This window comes from Rhinatrema bivittatum, chromosome 2 (genome assembly GCF_901001135.1).
Source record: "Rhinatrema bivittatum chromosome 2, aRhiBiv1.1, whole genome shotgun sequence".
NCBI lineage: Eukaryota > Metazoa > Chordata > Amphibia > Gymnophiona > Rhinatrematidae > Rhinatrema > Rhinatrema bivittatum.
This window is the reverse complement of record NC_042616.1, coordinates 587989958-588008661: the sequence shown is the minus strand read 5'-3', so window position 1 is coordinate 588008661 and position 18704 is coordinate 587989958. Positions and strand designations below refer to the sequence as shown.

Genomic DNA, 18704 nt, shown 5'->3' with positions numbered 1-18704 from the left:
ACGGACTCAGGCTATGCAGCGCATAAGGGGCAAAGCCCCCCTGAGCCCGGCAAGTTTATCCAAAAAAAGGCTTGATGGCCTTAAGCACACCGGGCCAATTTTCAAAGGCATGTGCGTAAACCTCCGGGACGTGTGTAAGTCCTGGGGTTTGTGAAAGGGGCAACGCGGTCTGGGGTTGGGGCTAGAGGCGCCTGGCACAGCAGCCATTTGCCACTGTGCCGGGGGATTGCGTGCTGGCAGAGTGCCGGCATGCACAACTTGCGCCTGCTCGAAGCAGGTGCAAAAGGTAAGTTAAAGATTTTAGGGAGTTTAGGATAGGGATGGGGGAGGGCAGGATAGGAGAAGGGAGGTCAGGCTAGGGGGTTGGGAACTTTCCTCCTTAATTGGAGCGGACTCGGAGGGAACTGGGGAAGGCCCCGATGCCTCACCGTGCGTAACTGCGAAAATCCTCCCCCCCTTTGCGCATGTAGACCTGGCATTTTATAACATGTGCGTGCCAGCACGTGCACGTTATAAAATCGTGTCCATGTGTGTGCACACAATCTTTTAAAATCTACCCCTAAATATCTAAAAAAAAACACCAAGGGAAAGATTAAATATCAAAATAAAAAAAATCATTTAAAGTAAGATCACTTTACAGACTCTCGCCAAAGCAAAAATTGAAGACATAGGGGGATTGTACTCATAAAGGGCTACCTTAAAGCATCTCTGATGTGGTGTCATAATTTCCTCATCATATCCCTCCAAAGGTCAGAGTTAAATAGGAAAACTGGTTCTTACCTGCTAATTTTCGTTCTTGTAGTACCACGGATCAGTCCAGACAGCGGGTTGTGTCTCCTGTCCAGCAGATGGAACCAGAGAAAAAATAACTGAAAGGCATACTATATATAGGCATAGCTCACCCTGCGCTCTTCAGTATAAACATTAACAAAGCAGAAAAAGAAATCAAATAAGGTCAAGCAAGTATATAAGGATTTCCAAGTAGCCGCTCTGCAAATTTCTTGTGGGGAAACCAGCTGGATCTCGCCCAAGAAGTAGCTTGCAAGCGCAACGAATGGGCCTTTAGACCCTCCGGAACCGGCTGACCCCAGCAGAGATATGCGGACGCAATAGCTTCCTTTAGCCAGCGAGCTATAGTAGCTTTAGAGGCCTTCTGCCCCTTATGAGGGCCGCTCTATAAAACAAAGAGATGATCAGAAACTCTGAAATCATTAGTGACCTGTAGGGATGTGAATCGTTTTCCATATCGTCTTAACGATAGAAATCGTGTGGCAGGGCAAGAAAATCGTGTTAGGCACGATTTTTTAGTTAAAAAATCGTTAACATTTTTTTTTTCCGATTAGTGCGCACTAACTCGAGTTAGTGCGCACTAACTGAAAATGATACAATTTGACACTTTTCAGGTCAGTTAAGGTCAATTTAGGAATGAATATGTATTCCTATTGGCTGCCCTCTTATTTATTCATGTTACCAAGGTTCCCACTGACAGTATATGGGGGATGGGAAATGGAAACAGTTGGTAGCTTGACAAAACAAGTAATGTGATCAGTCAATGTGACTAGAACTTGTGCCCTAACCCTGATACCAGGGGTATTGTGATCTTCCTGCACACAGTGCCCTATCCCTATTAATACCAGGAGTGTTGTGATCTTCCTGCACACAGTGCCCTAACCCTGGCACCAGGGGTGTTGTGATCTTCCTGCACACAGTGCCCTATCCCTATTAATACCAGGAGTGTTGTGATCTTCCTGCACACAGTGCCCTAACCCTGGCACCAGGGGTGTTGTGATCTTCCTGCACACAGTGCCCTATCCCTATTAATACCAGGAGTGTTGTAATCTTCCTGCACACAGTGCCCTAACCCTGACACCAGGGGTGTTGTGATCTTCCTGCACACAGTGCCCTATCCCTATTAATACCAGGAGTGTTGTAATCTTCCTGCACACAGTGCCCTAACCCTGACACCAGGGGTGTTGTGATCTTCCTGCACACAGTGCCCTATCCCTATTAATACCAGGAGTGTTGTGATCTTCTTGCACACAGTGCCCTAACCCTGGCACCAGGGGTGTTGTGATCTTCATGTACACAGTGCCCTATCCCTATTAATACCAGGAGTGTTGTGATCTTCCTGCACGCAGTGCCCTATCCCTAATACCAGGGGTGTTGTGATCTTCCTGCACACAGTGCCCTATTCCTGATACCGGGGGTGTTGTGATCTTCCTGCACGCAGTGCCCTATTCCTGATACCGGGGGTGTTGTGATCTTCTTGCACACATCCCGGTATCAGGGATAGGGCACTGCATGCAGGAAGATCACAACACTCCTGGTATCAGGAATAGGGCACTGTGTGCAGGAAGATCACAACACCCCTGGTATTAGGGATAGGGCACTGCGTGCAGGAAGATCACAACACTCCTGGTATTAATAGGGATAGGGCACTGTGTACATGAAGATCACAACACCCCTGGTGCCAGGGTTAGGGCACTGTGTGCAAGAAGATCACAACACTCCTGGTATTAATAGGGATAGGGCACTGCATGCAGGAAGATCACAACACCCCTGGTATCAGGGATAGGGCACTGTGTGCAGGAAGATCACAATACCTCGGAGGAGTGAGGGTCAGGCAGCTCCCCCCTGTCTGTGAAGCCAGCCTCTCACTAGTAATGCAGGGAGGGAGCTGTCTCAGACTTCACCTTCCTCCCCCCCCCCCCCTCACCCACACACCATTCACTGGCTGGGACATGGGGGAAGTCAGGAGTGAGGGTCAGGCAGCTCCCCCCTGTCTGTGAAGCCAGCCTCTCACTAGTAATGCAGGGAGGGAGCTGTCTCAGACTTCACCATCCTCCCCCCCCTCACCCACACACCATTCACTAGCTGGGACATGGGGGAAGTCAGGAATGAGGGTCAGGCAGCTCCCCCCTGTCTGTGAAGCCAGCCTCTCACTAGTAATGCAGGGAGGGAGCTGTCTCAGACTTCACCATCCTCCCCCCCCCTCACCCACACACCATTCACTAGCTGGGACATGGGGGAAGTCAGGAGTGAGGGTCAGGCAGCTCCCCCCTGTCTGTGAAGCCAGCCTCTCACTAGTAATGCAGGGAGGGAGCTGTCTCAGACTTCACCATCCTCCCCCCCCCCCTCACCCACACACCATTCACTGGCTGGGACATGGGGGGAGTCAGGAGTGAGGGTCAGGCAGCTCCCCCCTGTCTGTGAAGCCAGCCTCTCACTAGTAATGCAGGGAGGGAGCTGTCTCAGACTTCACCATCCTCCCCCCCCCCCCTCACCCACACACCATTCACTGGCTGGGACATGGGGGAAGTCAGGAGTGAGGGTCAGGCAGCTCCCCCCTGTCTGTGAAACCAGCCTCTCACTAGTAATGCAGGGAGGGAGCTGTCTCAGACTGGTATCAGGGATAGGGCACTGAGTGCAGGAAGATCACAACACCCCTGGTATCAGGAATAGGGCACAGGTTCTAGTCATATTGACTGATCACATTACTTTTTTTGTCAACTACCAACAGTTTCCATTCCCATCCCCCCAACCATCACCTCAGTTGGAACCTTGGTAACATCAATAGATAAGAGGGCAGCCAGCCAATAGGAATACATATTCATTCCTAACTGACTTTTACTGACCTGGAAAGTGTCAATAATTTGTATCATTTTCTGTTAGTGTTCCTGAGTTTCCATTTCCATTTCCCATCCCCCCAACCATCACCTCAGTGGGAACCTGGTTAACATCAATAGATAAGAGGGCAGCCAGCCAATAGGAACACATATTCATTCCTAACTGACCTTTACTGACCTGGAAAGTGTCAATTTGTATCATTTTCTGTTAGTGCGCACTAACTCCCGTTAGTGCGCACTAACACGATTTAACGATTTTTAACGATAAATCGTTAGAATTTCTATTGTATTGTGATCTATAACGATTTAAGACGATATTAACATTATCGGACGATAATTTTAATCGTTGAAAAACGATTCACATCCCTAGTGACCTGTAAGTAGTGCAAGAGAACTCGCTTAAAACCAAACGGCGTAAATCACCACTAGCCAAGCTAGCAATATCCTCCTGAGAAAAGGCAGGGAGCTCCACTGACTGATTGACATGAAAGGAGGAGACTACCTTTGGCAGGAAAGAGGGAACCATCTTTAAAGAGACCCCCGAATCCGAGAACCTCAAGAAGGGTTCTCTACAGGATAAAGCTTGCAGTTCAGATACCCTCCAGGCCAAACAAATAGCCACCAGGAACACTGTCTTAAGTGTGAGGTCTTTGAGCGTGGACCGACGTAGAGGTTCAAAAGGCACCTCGCAGAGAACCCGAAGGACCAGGTTAAGACTCCAAGAAGAACATGTATGCCGGATGGGCGGATTCAAATGCTTAGCCCCCTTAAGAAAACACACCACATCTGGATGGGCTGCCACTGTGTAACCGTCTAATTTCCCCAAAAGAGAGCCAAAAGCTGAGACTTGGACACGCAAGGAGTTGAAAGACAAGCCCTTGGAGAGACCATTCTGGAGAAGGGAGAGAACTTGAGAGACCGAGGCCCTGCGTGTCGAAAGCCCAAGTTCCGCACACATGTTATCAAACACTGTCCAAACCCGAACATACACCAGCGACGTAGAGGTTTTACGAGCCCGCAACAGTGTGGAGATGACTTCCTCCTTATAGCCTCTCTTTCTTAGATGCCTCCGTTCAAAAGCCAGGCTGCTAGACAAAAGCGATCTGCCTGCTCGAAAAATATGGGACCTTGTCAGAGGAGACTGTGGAGGTGACCGAGTTGAAGGGGGCCGTCCGAGGTCCGTGAACCACGGTCTGAGGGGCCACTCTGGCGTGATGAGAATTATCAGCCCATTGTGAGCCTCTATCCTTCGGAGTACCTTTCCCACCAGAGGCCATGGGGGAAATACATAGAGGAGGACATCGCTGGGCCAGGGCAGGACCAGAGCATCCATGCCCTCTGAACTGTGTTTCCTTCTGCGACTGAAGAACCTGGGAGCTTTTGCATTTCTCAAGGTGGCCATCAAGTCCAGGTGGGGAACCCCCCACTTGTGTATGACTAGGTCCATCGCCTCTTCTGACAATTCCAACTCTCCGGGGTCGAGATTCTGACAACTGAGGAAGTCGGCCTGAACATTTTCCTTCCCCACAATGTGTGAGGCTGCTAGGCGTTCCAAGTGACGCTCCGCCCAATCAAACAGCTTGCTAGCCTCCAGGGCCACCAGGCGACTCCTGGTGCCCCCCCTGGCAATTGATATAAGCCACCGTCGTTGCATTGTCTGAAAGGACTCTCATCGCCTTGTGGCAAAGCAAGGGAAGGAAGAACTTGAGAGCCAGATGGACCACCCGGGCCTCCAGACGGTTGATGTGCCAATTGGACTGGACTGTGGACCACAGGCCCTGAGTCGATAGAGACTGACATACCGCCCCCCATCCGGAGAGGCTGGCATCCATCATCACAATCATCCACTGGGGAAACTCCAGGGGCATTCCCTTCGAGAGGTGGTCGAGAGAGGGCCACCACCATATGCTGATGACAGTAGATTCGGGAAGTGGTAGAATTGCCTGAAAATCCTCCGAAACTGGCTTCCAATGGGCAAGTAAAGCTTTCTGCAAGGGTCTCATATGCGCAAATGCTCAGGGAACCAAATCTATGGTGGAGGCCAAGAAGCCCAGTAATTGAAGGTAATCCCAGGCCGTGGGCTGTGAGAGAGATATGAGTAGTTGTACCCGATTCATGAGCTTGAGCACCCTGGCTTTGGGTATGGAGACCTTGGATTCGCGGGTGTCAAAGCGAGCTCCCAGAAATTTCAGAACTTGAGAGGGTTTGAGGTTGCTCTTGGAGTAGTTGACTATCCATCCGAGGAGGTAAGCAGCGATACGACACGGCTGCCGTCACACAGAGCTCCATTGACTTCACCTGGATAAGCCAGTCATCCAGGAAGGGATGGACTAGGACTCCTCCTTGCCGAAGAAAAGCCGCTACTACCACCATCACCTTGGTGAATGTGCGAGGAGCGATGGCCAATCCGAACGGGAGAGCCTGAAACTGCAGGTGCCAGCCCAGAATTTTGAAGCGAAGGAACCTTTGGCGCTCCTTGCAAATAGGAATGTGCAGGTAAGCCTCCGTGAGGTCGAGAGAAGCCAGAAACTCGCCGGAGCGAACCGCTGCTATGACCGCCCACAGGGTTTCCATTCAAAAATGGGGAAACTTGAGAGCCTGATAGACCCACTTGAGGTCTAGGATCGGTTAGAAAGAGCCAGCCTTCTTGGGCACGATGAAGTAAATGGAATACTGGCCGGATCCTTGTTTGTTTGGAGGAACAGGAACTATGGCCCCTAGCTCCAGAAGTCTGTTGAGGGTTCAACACACCGCAGGCATTTTCCGAGTGCTGCAAGTAGACATCAGGTGGCGGCCCGGAAAGTCTCGAGCAAATTCTAAAGCGTAACCATTTCCTATCACATCCAGGCCCCATTGATCCGTAATAATTTTGGCCTATTCCCAAAGAAAAAGGGACAGACATCCACCTAAGATGGGAATGGAGGAATGGGCCTTCTGCATCTTATTGTGAGGATTTGGCGCCGGATCCTTGGGGGTTTCCATCTCGGAATGGCTGACATCCCCGAAAGGAATGAGACCATGCCTGAGATCTGGAGGTGGTATTCCGCTGAAAAGACCCATGCGGCTTGTTGTACCTGCGCTGACCTCAAACGAGAGCGTGAAGAAAAAAAGGATTTGGACTTAGGGCGGCCCTCAGGCAGCTTATGAACCTTGTTGTCTCCCAAAGATTTAATAAGCTCTTCCAGGTCCTCCCCAAAAAGCAACTTACCCTTAAAGAGAAGAGAGCCCAACTGCGACTTAGAAGAGGAATCCGCTGCTCAGTTATGTAGCCAGAGGAGTCACCTAGCGGAGACCACAGAAACCATGGCTCTTGCCTGCACCCGAAGGAGATCATAAAGGGCATCAGCGCATACGCAATCGCCCCTTCGAGCCACTCTGCTTGTTCAGCCTCTGCAGCCGGGAGTTTCTGGGTGCTGAGTAATTGTTGAACTCACCTAAGGCTCGCCCGCTGCATGAGACTGCTACACACCGTTGCACGGACCCCTAAGGACAGCACCTCGAAGATTCGCTTGAGGTATAGTTCCAACTTGCGGTCTTGAAGATCTTTTAATGCTGTCGACCCCACCACTGGGATGGTAGTGCATTTGGTGACCGCGGACACCGAAGTATCAACCTTGGGGACTTTAAGCATGTCAAGCTGTATCTCCTGCCAGATCCGGCCCTCATCCATTGCCCTGCCCATCCGGAGGCCAGAATCGGGGGATTCCCATTCCCAGAGTACGAGCTGCATAAGCATAGGATGAAACGGGAAGGTAGGAGGCGGAGCCCGTAAGCCAGCTAGGACCGGATCCACGGTGCGGGAAGTGGATGCACTGGCAGAAGTGGAGGCACTGGTGGTATCTTCCGGTGGGACTTCAATCCCTAGTTCATCCAGAACAAAGGGAATAAGCGGATCCAGCTCCCGCATTTAAATAACCGCAAGACCCGTGGGTCATCTTCTTCTACGGGTGGATTCACAAGCAGCAGGTCCGGATCTGAATCAGAATCTGACAAAGGAGCAGGCTGTGGAGGGTGAAGAGTATCTGAGTCCCCGGGTACAGTGCGGACCCTAGTAGCCCCCTGCGGGTCTGGTGGGCCAGAGCCCTGGCCACCGACCAAATGAGGAATCTTAGCCAGGGGAGGGCCCGGAACGGGATCCCCCTGGTCATCCAAGCTGGCCAAAAAAGATCTGTGTAGAAGAAGCACGAACTCTGTGGAAAAACCATGGTAAGGCTTGTCAGGTACCTGTGTAGGAGGGGCCCCTTGAGAATCAAAATTTGTAACAGGGGGGCCCATGGGGCTTAAGTCAGGCGGAGAGAGTAATAAATCGGGCTCCCCTTCCCCTGAGCTCTGAAACTGCTTTGAGGTCCGGGCACAAAATTTCTGCCGTTCCCGCGATTTTCTGAGGGAGGGCTGGCCCGGATGCACGCTTAGCGACCTGACCCCGGGTCGTCGACTTAGAAGCAGTCCCAGAGGGTCCTTCTCCTCTGGGTAAGCAGAGGGGAAGGACCCTCCGCGAAACAGGCTCTCCGAAGGCGAGGCAGAGAGGTGACCTCGGCATCGGGTGGCAAGAAATCAGCTGAGCTGAAATAAATAGTGAAGCGCAGGAGCCGGCAAAACAGCTGTGAGGCACTTAAATCCCTGCCGGTCGGCGTAACAGCCGCATAAATAGACTTTTTCCCTCTGCTTCAGATTAAAACAAGCAGAAATAGTCTCCTTTAATCCCCTTTGGTTTTTTTGTTTTTTTTTAAACTTTGTTGAACTTTCACCACAACAGAGGAATGACAACGTCTCTGCAAGGGGACCTGAGGTAAGAACATCTCATGGGAGACCAAAACAGTAAGGGGGAGTGACTGGACCACCAGTATCACCCCTGTGCAGGGAAATTGTTATGGCTACCGGGAATTGGAGTCCTAGGCTGAATAATCAAGGGGAAATCCCCCCTAGGACTCCTTAAGAGCTAGGAAACAGAACTGTCTCCTGTAAATTTAAAAACTCTGTTCCAACCTTTTTTTTTTTTTTTTTTTTTTAATATATTTTAATACTTGCTTGACCCAATGTAGGAGAAGAAAACACTGAAATATCTCTGAGGAGAGGAACCGCAGGTTCGTCTGACTGCATCTGCTGGAACCAGAGAAATACTGAGGAGCGCAGTGTGAGCTATGCCCATATATAGTATGCCTTTCAGTTATTTTTTTCTCTGGTTCCATCTGCTGGACAGGGGACACAACCCGCTGTCTGGACTGATCTGGGTATGTACAGGGAAAGTCATTTTATAAATATATTTTCTTATACACTTAAAAACGTGGTACAAATTCACAGCTTACCTTTAAAAGTACGTGGCATCATGTGACCTGAAGCAACTCAGTAGCAGTGGCAATTCAGAGTGATGAACCTGAATATGCTTTTACTCTAAGTGATTTTTTTTAATTTTGATTACTCTATAAGTGCCATAGAAACTAAAAAATTCAAAAGCAGAACAGCTTATTCCATAGTCTTCTGATTATTGTTAGTGATTTGTTGATTATGCTATAAGCTTCTTTTGCAAAACCTAATACCACCAAGAATAGACAACATGCCCTAGGAGAACAACATGGGTGCCTGGGATACAGATACAAAGCTCAAAAAAGACCAACGCAAATCAAAATGTGGAAAGCAGCTACGTATCTTAAAAACTCTATCTGAAATCTACTGCTATTCCCCAAGTGGAAGCTCAAGCTTTTGGGAGTGAATCAAGCCCTAAATGAAAATCCACAATTATGTACAGGACGTAAATCTCCTCAGGACTGAATATCTCTGGGACAGTTCAAATATTTCTTGCCACATGGGGAAAAGTGTCTGCTAGTGGAGATATTCACCCATTTGCACAACTCATGACATCTGCATAGCAGAAGTCAATTTACTTAACATTGTATATTTATTTTATCTGGATAATAAAAATTAGCTTGCCTGATATTGTTTATTGGGTTACCTTACATGATTTGTTGCATAAACGTTTGTATCTCTATAAAAGGTCCATTGTTGGGCAGACTGGATGGACCATTTGGTCTTTTCCTGTCTTCATTACTATGTTACTATCAACTTGCTCCTTTATTGGAAAGAAATGATTTAGCAATATTGATCCATACCTTGGTCACAAATAGGTTAGATTAAGTAATGCAATTTTGGTTGGACTACCAAAACGTTTTTACAAAAGCTGCAAAGAATTCAAAATGTAACAGCATGTCTACTACAGGATCTTTGCCCTCTAGCAGAACCATATTTAAGCATAGGCAATTGTCTAGGGAGCCAAATATCCAGACCAAGAGAAGCCAGCTTCTGCTTGCTTTAGAAACATGTGCAGACATACTTTCTGTGGCTCTCTGCCTAGGGGTGCCAGATTCTTACATCTGGCCTTGACCTTAGGAGCATCAATAGTATCTCCAGCTTTAAATGCTCTTTACTGGCTCTGAATTCAATATCAGAGTCAGTCTAAAATTATGTCAATGGTTTTTATAATTGAACATTTAATTAACAGTTATGATTCTTGTTACAGGGTATTTTGTGTGTTTAATTATGTTATTTGCTGCAATGTTGGAATTAATTTTATTATTTAGTATATTGTATTTTTGTTTGTATATTGTTTTGTATACAAACGTTTATGCCTCAAAACTTAGATTCAGGGGTTGAAAATAGTGTAATAATAAATAAATATAAATATTCCCATTTATCTTTTTAAACTGTCACAAAATTATACTGTGAAAACAAAAACAAAACAATATATTTACACCATGGACCTTATTAAAAAAGGACTTTTTCACTATTTGTATCTAAGGAAAAAACCTTTATCGAACAAGGCCCTATATGAACAAGTCTAAGAACTATGATTACTTTATGACTTAACATCTATGAAGCTATTTTTTTGTTTTACAGTCCAGAAATTATGTGCATGACAAACCTGGACGGGTTTGTGCCACCATGGGATCTGTTAAATCAGATGGTTTGCCAACCCCTGCCTGATTGGCAGCCCGCACACGGAACACATAACTGACCCCATCCTTCAGGCCCTGAATCTGGATGAGGCAAACACAAGAGAAAATTACTACAATAAATAGGCAGTAAAAGGTTGTTTTTTTTTAAAGGGAAATAAATCTTATAGCCTGGCCTAATGATACACAAAGGGCCTGATTTACCAAAGCTTTCCTTCCATTCTGTCTATTGATAATAGCTTAGTAAATCAGGCTCAAAATCAATAAAAGGCAGAAAAGCTTGAATATATCTAGAAATTTAATCTAACCACCCACAGACCCAGTGGACTATATTTTTATAGTTAACTTTAAGGAAACAAAAAACAATGTTATTCTGGCCCTCCAAGTTATGCATTAATAAGGAAATGAAATGATAGATTTCATAAAGTGTAGATCATCATCTTATACTCCCTCATCTTAAACCTAAATAATATATCCATTGATCACATGCTACTTGATAAGGAAATACTATTGTTACTTCTATTTCTATATACTAAAAAGTGGCATCCAACTGAACTTGAATGATGGCAGAACACTAAAACTAGGGTTCAAAAAATAAGTTCTGTGTATGCTAAGTATTCATCTAAAATTCCAATCATAAGCCAAAAAGCCTTCCTGGTTTTTGCAGACTTTTTATAACTAAATATTAATGGACATTTATAATAACATATTGGTAGTTTGTTTACATTTTTGAACTTTTGAAATACCATAGCAGCAACCTTACAATATCAATGTGCCTGTTAGCTGGCTCCCATACTTCCTCTATTTTTTTTATTCCTAAATCTTCTTTCATTCTGCACTGTAGACAGGAAAACTGGGCAGAATGGATGGGCCACTTGGTCTTTTACTGTCATCATCTACTATGTTACTATATTTTTGAAATTTTGTTGTCCTAATATATTTCATTTTTTTCACTTTTCATTGGAATAAAAGGAATAAAATTGTTCATGCTATTTATAGGTTTTACAAGTTTCACTGTGACATCTGCATGCGATGCACAATAGCACCCAGATCTACTAAGTTTATTTAGTGGTGTCTAATAGAAGGTGCTTTTGGAAGCTTTAAACGTGTATTCTTCTTTAGAAATTAATACAATTCAGAGGAAAATAAAGGGAATCTTAATGATTCTAAATGGCAATGTAATAATTTACTATTCATTGTTTCTAGTACTGATTCTTTATAAATATTTCACTTTACCTTCAAGTATTTGTTTGTGATTGGTTTTTGATTGACACCTCGCCAGTGTTCCTCCTTTGCCTCCGTCTCCTTCACATCTACATAGAAGCCAATTACTGGAGTACGTCCAGTATAGATTGGAGGCTCCCACAGAAGAACCATAGAGTCCTTCCTTACTTCAGTCAATGACAGCCCATGTGGAGGTCCTGCCAGGAAGAGTAAAATATGAAATTCTATGAATTGATGATACAGTCACCAAGAGAATTATGCTCATGAACAAATAAAAAGGGCTGTAGGCACAGTGCTAATCTGCTAGAAAGGAAAGTTACACCTACAAGTCTGAATTTTACAACAGATTGTTTCTTTCATGAGTTCCCCCTTATAAAACACCAGTATCACAGTTTTATTTGATTTCTGTGTGAATAAACCAGGCCTATGGTGTTGCTGAATGAGCAGGCACCAGGTACTCAAAATGTTAGCATCAAGTATTTTTTAATATTTATTTATAGGTAATACCTTTTCAGTGCCTTATCATATAGTCATTTAGGGCCTCATTTTCCAATATCACATGCGATACCAAAAAGGGGTGTTACCTTATGCAAATAAGCATGTGTATCGCAAATTGTGATAACAGCTATGCAACATGCTCTTAGCGCAAATTGCGCTATTAACCCAATTTGAGCTACATTGCCAGTATATATCACCTGCAGGTGAGAGAGAGAGAGAGAGAGAGAGAGAGAGAGAGAGAGAGAGAGAGAGAGAGAGAGAGAGAGAGAGAGAGAGAGAGAGAGAGAGAGAGAGAGAGAGAGAGAGAGAGAGAGAGAGAGAGAGAGAGAGAGAGAGAGAGAGACTTGCTATAGTGTCTCCTCCCTAGACAGGTATTTGTATCCCTATGGTAGGCCCACCTAGTAACTCGAGGTGGGGATTAGGTATTAGTATAGGGGGTTGGGGGCCACTTTCACATTCAACATGAGACGTACGAACAGAACAGTGGTCTCTTGTGAAGATTTGATGGCCTTCGGAGTGAGGAAACTCACTCCAAGATGAGATTTGGACAATGTTCTCTCCACCTAGCTTGTTGTTGCCCAGGTAGTGTCCATCAAGCTAGGTGGAGAGAACATTGCCCAAATCTCATCTTGGAGTGAGTTTCCTCACTCCGAAGGCCATCAAATCTTCACAAGAGACCACTGTGCTGTTCGTACGTCTCATGTTGAATGTGAAAGTGGCCCCCAACCCACTACACTAATACCTAATCCCCACCTCGAGTTACTAGGTGGGCCTACCATAGGGATAGAAATACCTGTCTAGGGAGGAGACACTATAGCACGGCTCTCTCTCTCTCTCTCTCTCTCTCTCTCTCTCTCTCTCTCTCTCTCTCTCTCTCTCTCTCTCTCTCTCTCTCTCTCTCTCCTCTCTCTCTCTCTCTCTCTCTCTCTCTCTCTCTCTCTCTCTCTCTCTCTCTCTCTCTCTCTCTCAGCCTGCTGAAACAGGCTGTCTGGACACATCATGAACCACGATAACCCTTTACTGGCCTCTAGCGCACAATGTACCGCAAATGAAAGAGGTGTAGCTATTAGCTGCGGCTGTTTTGCGGCACACGATAACTCTTTCCTACTTTACATATACTCCGCCCCCTGAATACAAAATGAAGCATTTGCAATTCACGTTAACGGCTGTTAGCGCGATTTGCGGAATTATCTCCTGCGGTAACTCCTTGGAAAATGACCCCTTAGTTTGCTACCTATAAGCCTTTGCATTTCTTGATCAGATGAACCTAATTTCATAGAAATATAGAAATGACGGCAGAAAAAGACCAATCGGCCCAGCAAGCTTCCACACTTATTTTCCCATACTTATCTGTTTCACCAACCACCAAGTTCAGGGCCCTTGTTGGTAACTGTTTAATTCAAATTTCAGGCCACCCCCTGCCATTGATGCACAGAGTAATGTTGGAGTTGCATCAAAGGTAAGCATAAGGCTTAATGGTTACAGATAGTAACTGCCTCATCAAGCAAGTTACCCAGATGCTTGTTTACCCAGACTGCACAGATCCATGCCTTGTTGGATGTTGTCTGAATGTAAATCTTCTTTTCCACATTTCTCCCTGCTGTTGAAGCAGAGAGCAACGCTGTATATGCATTCAAAGTGAAGTATCGGGCTTAATTGGTTTAGGGTAGTAACCGCCGCAATAAGCAAGCTACCCCCACGCTTATTTGTTTACCCAGACTGTGTAGTTCAGTCCTTGTTGGTTGTTGTCTGAATGCAAATCCTCTTTTCCACATTTCTCCCTGCCATTGAAGCAAAGAGCAATGCTGTATATGCATTCAAAGTGAAGTATCGGGCTTAATTGGTTTAGGGTAGTAACCGCCGCAATAAGCAAGCTACCCCACGCTTATTTGTTTACCCAGACTGTGTAGTTCAGTCCTTGTTGGTTGTTGTCTGAAAGCAAATCCTCTTTTCCACATTTCTCCCTGCCGTTGAAGCAGAGAGCAACGCTGTATATGCATTCAAAGTGAAGTATCAGGCTTAATTGGTTTAGGGTAGTAACTGCCGCAATAAGCAAGATACCCCCATGCTTATTTGTTTACCCAGACTGTGTAGTTCAGTCCTTGTTCGTTGTTGTCTGAATACAAATCCTCTTTTCCACATTTCCCCTTGCCGTTGAAGCAGAGAACAATGTTGCAGTTGCATTAACCATGTGAAGGCTTATTGAGTAAGAGTAGTAATCACCAGGTAGTAGCCTCCATTCCAGCAAGCCACCCCCATCACTCTTCTCTTCATTCCCATTTTCTAGCCTTTATGGCTCCACAGTGTTTTATCCCATGCCCCTTTGAAATCCTTCACAGTTTTAGTCTTCACCTCTTCCTCTGGAAGGGCATTCCAGGCATCCACTACCCTCTCTGTGAAGAAATACTTCCTGACATTGGTTCTGAGTCTTCCTCCCTGGAGATTCAAATCGTGATCCCTAGTTCTACTGATTTTTTTTCCAACAGAAAAGGTTTGTTCTTGACCATGGATCATTAAAACCTTTCAAGTATCTGAAAGACTATATGATATCACCCCTGCTCCTCTTCTCCTCCAGCGTATACATATTTAGGTTCTTCAATCTCTCCTCATAAGTCATTTTATGAGACCATCCATCTTTTTGGTCGCCCTTGTCTGGACCGCCTCCTCCTGTCTCTGTCCCTTTGGAGATATGGTCTCCAGAACTGAACACAGTACTCCAGGTGAGGCCTCACCAATGCTCTGTACAAGGGGATCATCACTTCCTTTGTCTTACTAGATATGCCTCTCTCTATACAGCCCAGCATTCTTCTGGCTTTAGCTATCGTCTTGTCACATTGTTTTGCCGACTTCAGATTGTTAGATATTATCACCCCAAGGTCTCTCTCCTGCTCCGTGTACATCAGCCCTTCATCACCCATCAAATACAGTTCTTTCGGATTTCCACACCCCATATGCATGACTCTGTACTTCTTGGCATTGAATCTCAGCTGCCATATCTTCGATCACTCTTCCAGGTTCCTTAAATCCCATTTCATGCTCTCCACTCCTTCAGGCATGTCCACTCTGTTGCAGATCTTAGTATCATCTGCAAAAAGATAAACCTTACCTTCTATCCCATCTGCAATGTCGCTCACAAAGATATTGAACAGGACCGGTCCCAACACCGATCCTTGCGGCACTCCGCTTAACACTGCTCTCTCTTCAGAGTAAGTTCCATTTACCATCACACATTGTCTTCTGTCCATCAACCTGTTTGCAATCCAGGCCACCACCTCAGCACTCACTCCTTAGCATCTTATTTTACTCACAAGCCTCCTGTGTGGGCCCATATCAAAAGCTTTGCTGAAATCCAAGTAGATGACATTGAGCGCTCTTCCTCTATCCAATTCCCTAGTCACCCAATGTATTTCATAATGTATTTTTCCCGAGTTATTTGTGATGAGTGCAGCAACATCCGCTCCCCCCATCCACACTTTTTCTATTTTGGACACTAATGACAGTGTTGCACACTGTCATGCAGAATTCTCAAATTCTATTGCTAGACTTGGCATCTGCTTTTTGGGCTGTCAAAGCATGGAGATGCTGCAGAAGCAGTGTTCACAACTTCCAAGGGGAGGGAATCCCAATCATCACACAACAGTGAAATCTATGGGAGGTGGTTCATGAAGCATATACTGTACATTGGGTTTCAAAGAGATCTGCAGGTTTTGGCCCACTACTAAGGACTGTTGCTATGATTGTGGGATTATAGAGGAAGGAGCATAAATAAATAAAAATAGTGAAAAATTCCAAGGTAGCTGTAAATAAAGGATCATGATGTTGGACTTCTAGTTGGGGCACATCCTAACTGAGCTGAAAGCCAAAGGACCAGGGCACATTCTAACTGAGCTGAAAGCCAAAGGACCAGGAGTTTTCTGCTGGGTCAAAAAAACTCTACGTGGCTAACTCTGTGGCATTGTTACTTGTATTTTTCTTACTGTATAAGTAGGGGGCCAAAGAAACTGATATTTTTTATTAACTCAATGTTGTGATGTCGGTACGGGAGAAGCCCATGAGTGGCCTCTCACCTCTCTGCCAGTTGGACGCTGGCCCTGTGCTCTCTCTGTGGCATGGAGTGCTACTGTTGCCTGCCTCTTCGTGGCCTGAGTGCCACTGAAACTTCCAGCTCTTGGCGGCTTGAGTGGCCATCACTGTTCATTTCATAGGTAGAATGCCACTGACGCCTCTGCCTTCTCTATGGGGCCGAAAGGCTGCCCAACACCAGCTCCTGCTTAGGCATGTGTGTGCAACTCTCCGGTTAATTTAAAGGGCCTGCAGTGGGAAAAGCCCCATGGCCCTCTTTAATATTGTCAATGCCTTGTCAGTCCTTCAGCCCTATAAAAGGGCTCTCTGCCGGTTCCTTGGGGCCTTCGCAATGGATCCTCATGGTCGTCCATGGTATCTTCGTCCTGCAAGGTCTTCCATGGTCATTCTCCTGTCTTGATGTTCTTCATGTTCCTCATTGGTTGTTCTGGGTCTTCATGTATTTCATATTCCTGGTCTTCCTGCTCTTCATGGGAGCTCCTCCATGTTCTACGTTCCATGTTCCTGGTCTCTCGTCAGTTCCTCGCCCAAGGCTTCTGAGTCCTTGCCTCGTCCAAATCTTCTGAATCTTCACCTTGTCCAAGTCTTCAATCAAGTTCCTGATGTTCCTGTCTTTGTTTCAAGTTTTGCCTTCTATATCCTTTCTCGACCCTCCTCCAGGCAAACCAGTGATGTGGTCCATGACCAGCCCATGTGGGGTTCTGTGGGGCGCTTCCTGGCACAAGGCCTATCTTCAAGTCCATCTTCACTGGCTCAAATCCTCAGAGTCCATCCTTGTTTTTAGAGTTCCAAGTTAAGTTCCAAGTCAAGTTTCAAGTTCCTAGTCATGTTCCTATTTCCAGAACTCGTGAAGCTTGTCCAGCCAGTGGATCTCCATGTTCCCATTCCTAGCCATGTTCCTCGACCCAAGCCATTTTCCTCATTCAAAGGGATGTCTTGGCTCCCATCCTCATCTGAGTCTCAGTCCAGAGCCTGTCTCACACCCAGCATGGTCTGCGACTAGCCTGTGGTAGGTTGTGTAGGGCGCGCAGCAGGACAGCATGGTCCACGACCAGCCCTTGGACTGTATAGGGTGTGCTGCGGTACAGTACCCATTGAAACTGAACTCTTTGTACCTGAGCCTCCGTCCATGTTTCTAATCTCCTGAGCTTTCATCCATGATCCTCGTTTCCAGAGCCTTCGTCCATGTTCCTCGTCCAAGTTCTAAGTCCTTATCCACGTTCCTCATCATGCCATATCCTGTCCTCAGCCTTCGTCTGTCCTGACACACTTGCACAAGCAGCAGGTCCGAAAGGGCTATCAAGCGGCTGGAGAGCTACCCTAGAGACCAGCATTGCGTTGTTGGGTCTCACTCTGTGCGTACAGGATAAATGGAGGCTTGAGAGCTATGTTCCAAGTCCAAGCTATGTTCCAAGTCCAAGCTATGATCCAAGCCCAAGCTACATTCCAAACCCAGCCCATGCCTGGATACTCTCACCTCCCAAGGTGCCTATCTTGGAACCTCGCCCTGAGGTTGTGCCGTGATCCAAGGGTTCACTCTCTCTTACTCAAGCAAGCGACTGCACCCCACATTTGCAACATTCAATTTACAGGACTTGTACAATAGATTATTTTCTTTAAAGAAAATGAAGACAATAGTGAAAAAAGCCTACCATTTCATCTAAAGTACAATATTGCGTGTAACCTTGAAAGGTTTTCATTTATGCATTTGCTATAGATTATTCCAGAGTTCTTGGGTTCTGTGTTCATACAACAGATGTCAATACCTCTTTAAGTCTTAGATTTAACTGAATTTTGAGAGTCAGTTTTTCAGTCTATAGACTTACCAGTAGCAGCTTTACAATGTGCTCATTTTCCTTACAATAAATGTTATGCTTGCATATCAAATGCTTAAAACCATTTAAATCCAAAAAGAACCTGACTCTAAAAACCAGGAAAAATTATATTTTATCTATTCTGGAATAGATTTAGTGAAACTGAAACTTTTAACAATACTTTAAATACATTAATTTCAGTTGCAACTTACAGATACAATCAATAAGATTTGATCATGAGAGTCTTTATGTATAAGATATCTTAGGGAATGTTTTCATTTTTAAACACCTAAAATCAAAATAGTACTAAACTATATTTCTTTCCTTCCAAAGTTTCCTTCATTTGTTTAACTTCCAGGTGTGATCAGGACCTCCTACAGCCTTGTTTTAAATTGATTTGCATTATCCAAATGATGCCTGTTATGCTTAACAGCCATTGTGGGTATCAGGAAGACCTTAAGAATGGTATTTTACATTTTAATTACTTTGTCCTCATACCACCCTGACATAGG

The 18704-nt window shown here is 45.6% G+C and overlaps 2 protein-coding genes across 5 annotated transcripts in view; both read right to left on the bottom strand.

The window, feature by feature from the left end:
- Positions 1 to 18704, bottom strand: part of MYOM1 (myomesin 1) — a 326724-nt gene that overhangs the window by 83274 nt on the left and 224746 nt on the right. For all 4 annotated transcript variants that reach the window (XM_029591071.1, XM_029591066.1, XM_029591067.1 and 1 more), the window contains 2 exons: positions 11810 to 11994; positions 10543 to 10657 (listed from right to left, as the gene is read on the bottom strand). In XM_029591071.1, the coding sequence (XP_029446931.1) occupies positions 10543 to 10657; positions 11810 to 11994 (300 nt within the window). The remainder of the gene's footprint in view (positions 1 to 10542; positions 10658 to 11809; positions 11995 to 18704) is intronic.
- Positions 585 to 8746, bottom strand: LOC115085256. The gene is made up of 2 exons (XM_029591072.1): positions 4001 to 8746; positions 585 to 1219 (listed from the first exon to the last, which is right to left on the bottom strand). The coding sequence occupies exons 1-2, from the start codon at positions 5278 to 5280 to the stop codon at positions 1132 to 1134; spliced, it is 1368 nt and encodes a 455-aa protein (XP_029446932.1). The 5' UTR covers positions 5281 to 8746; the 3' UTR covers positions 585 to 1131.

Coding starts and splice junctions, on each gene's coding strand:
- LOC115085256 (XM_029591072.1), bottom strand. CDS start 5,280: ATGCAACGACGGTGGCTTATATCAATTGCCAGGGGGGGCACCAGGAGT. Junction 1,220..4,000: donor TTCTCTTGCACTACTTACAG/GTCACTAGGGAT, acceptor ACATCCCTACAG/GTCACTAATGATTTCAGAGT.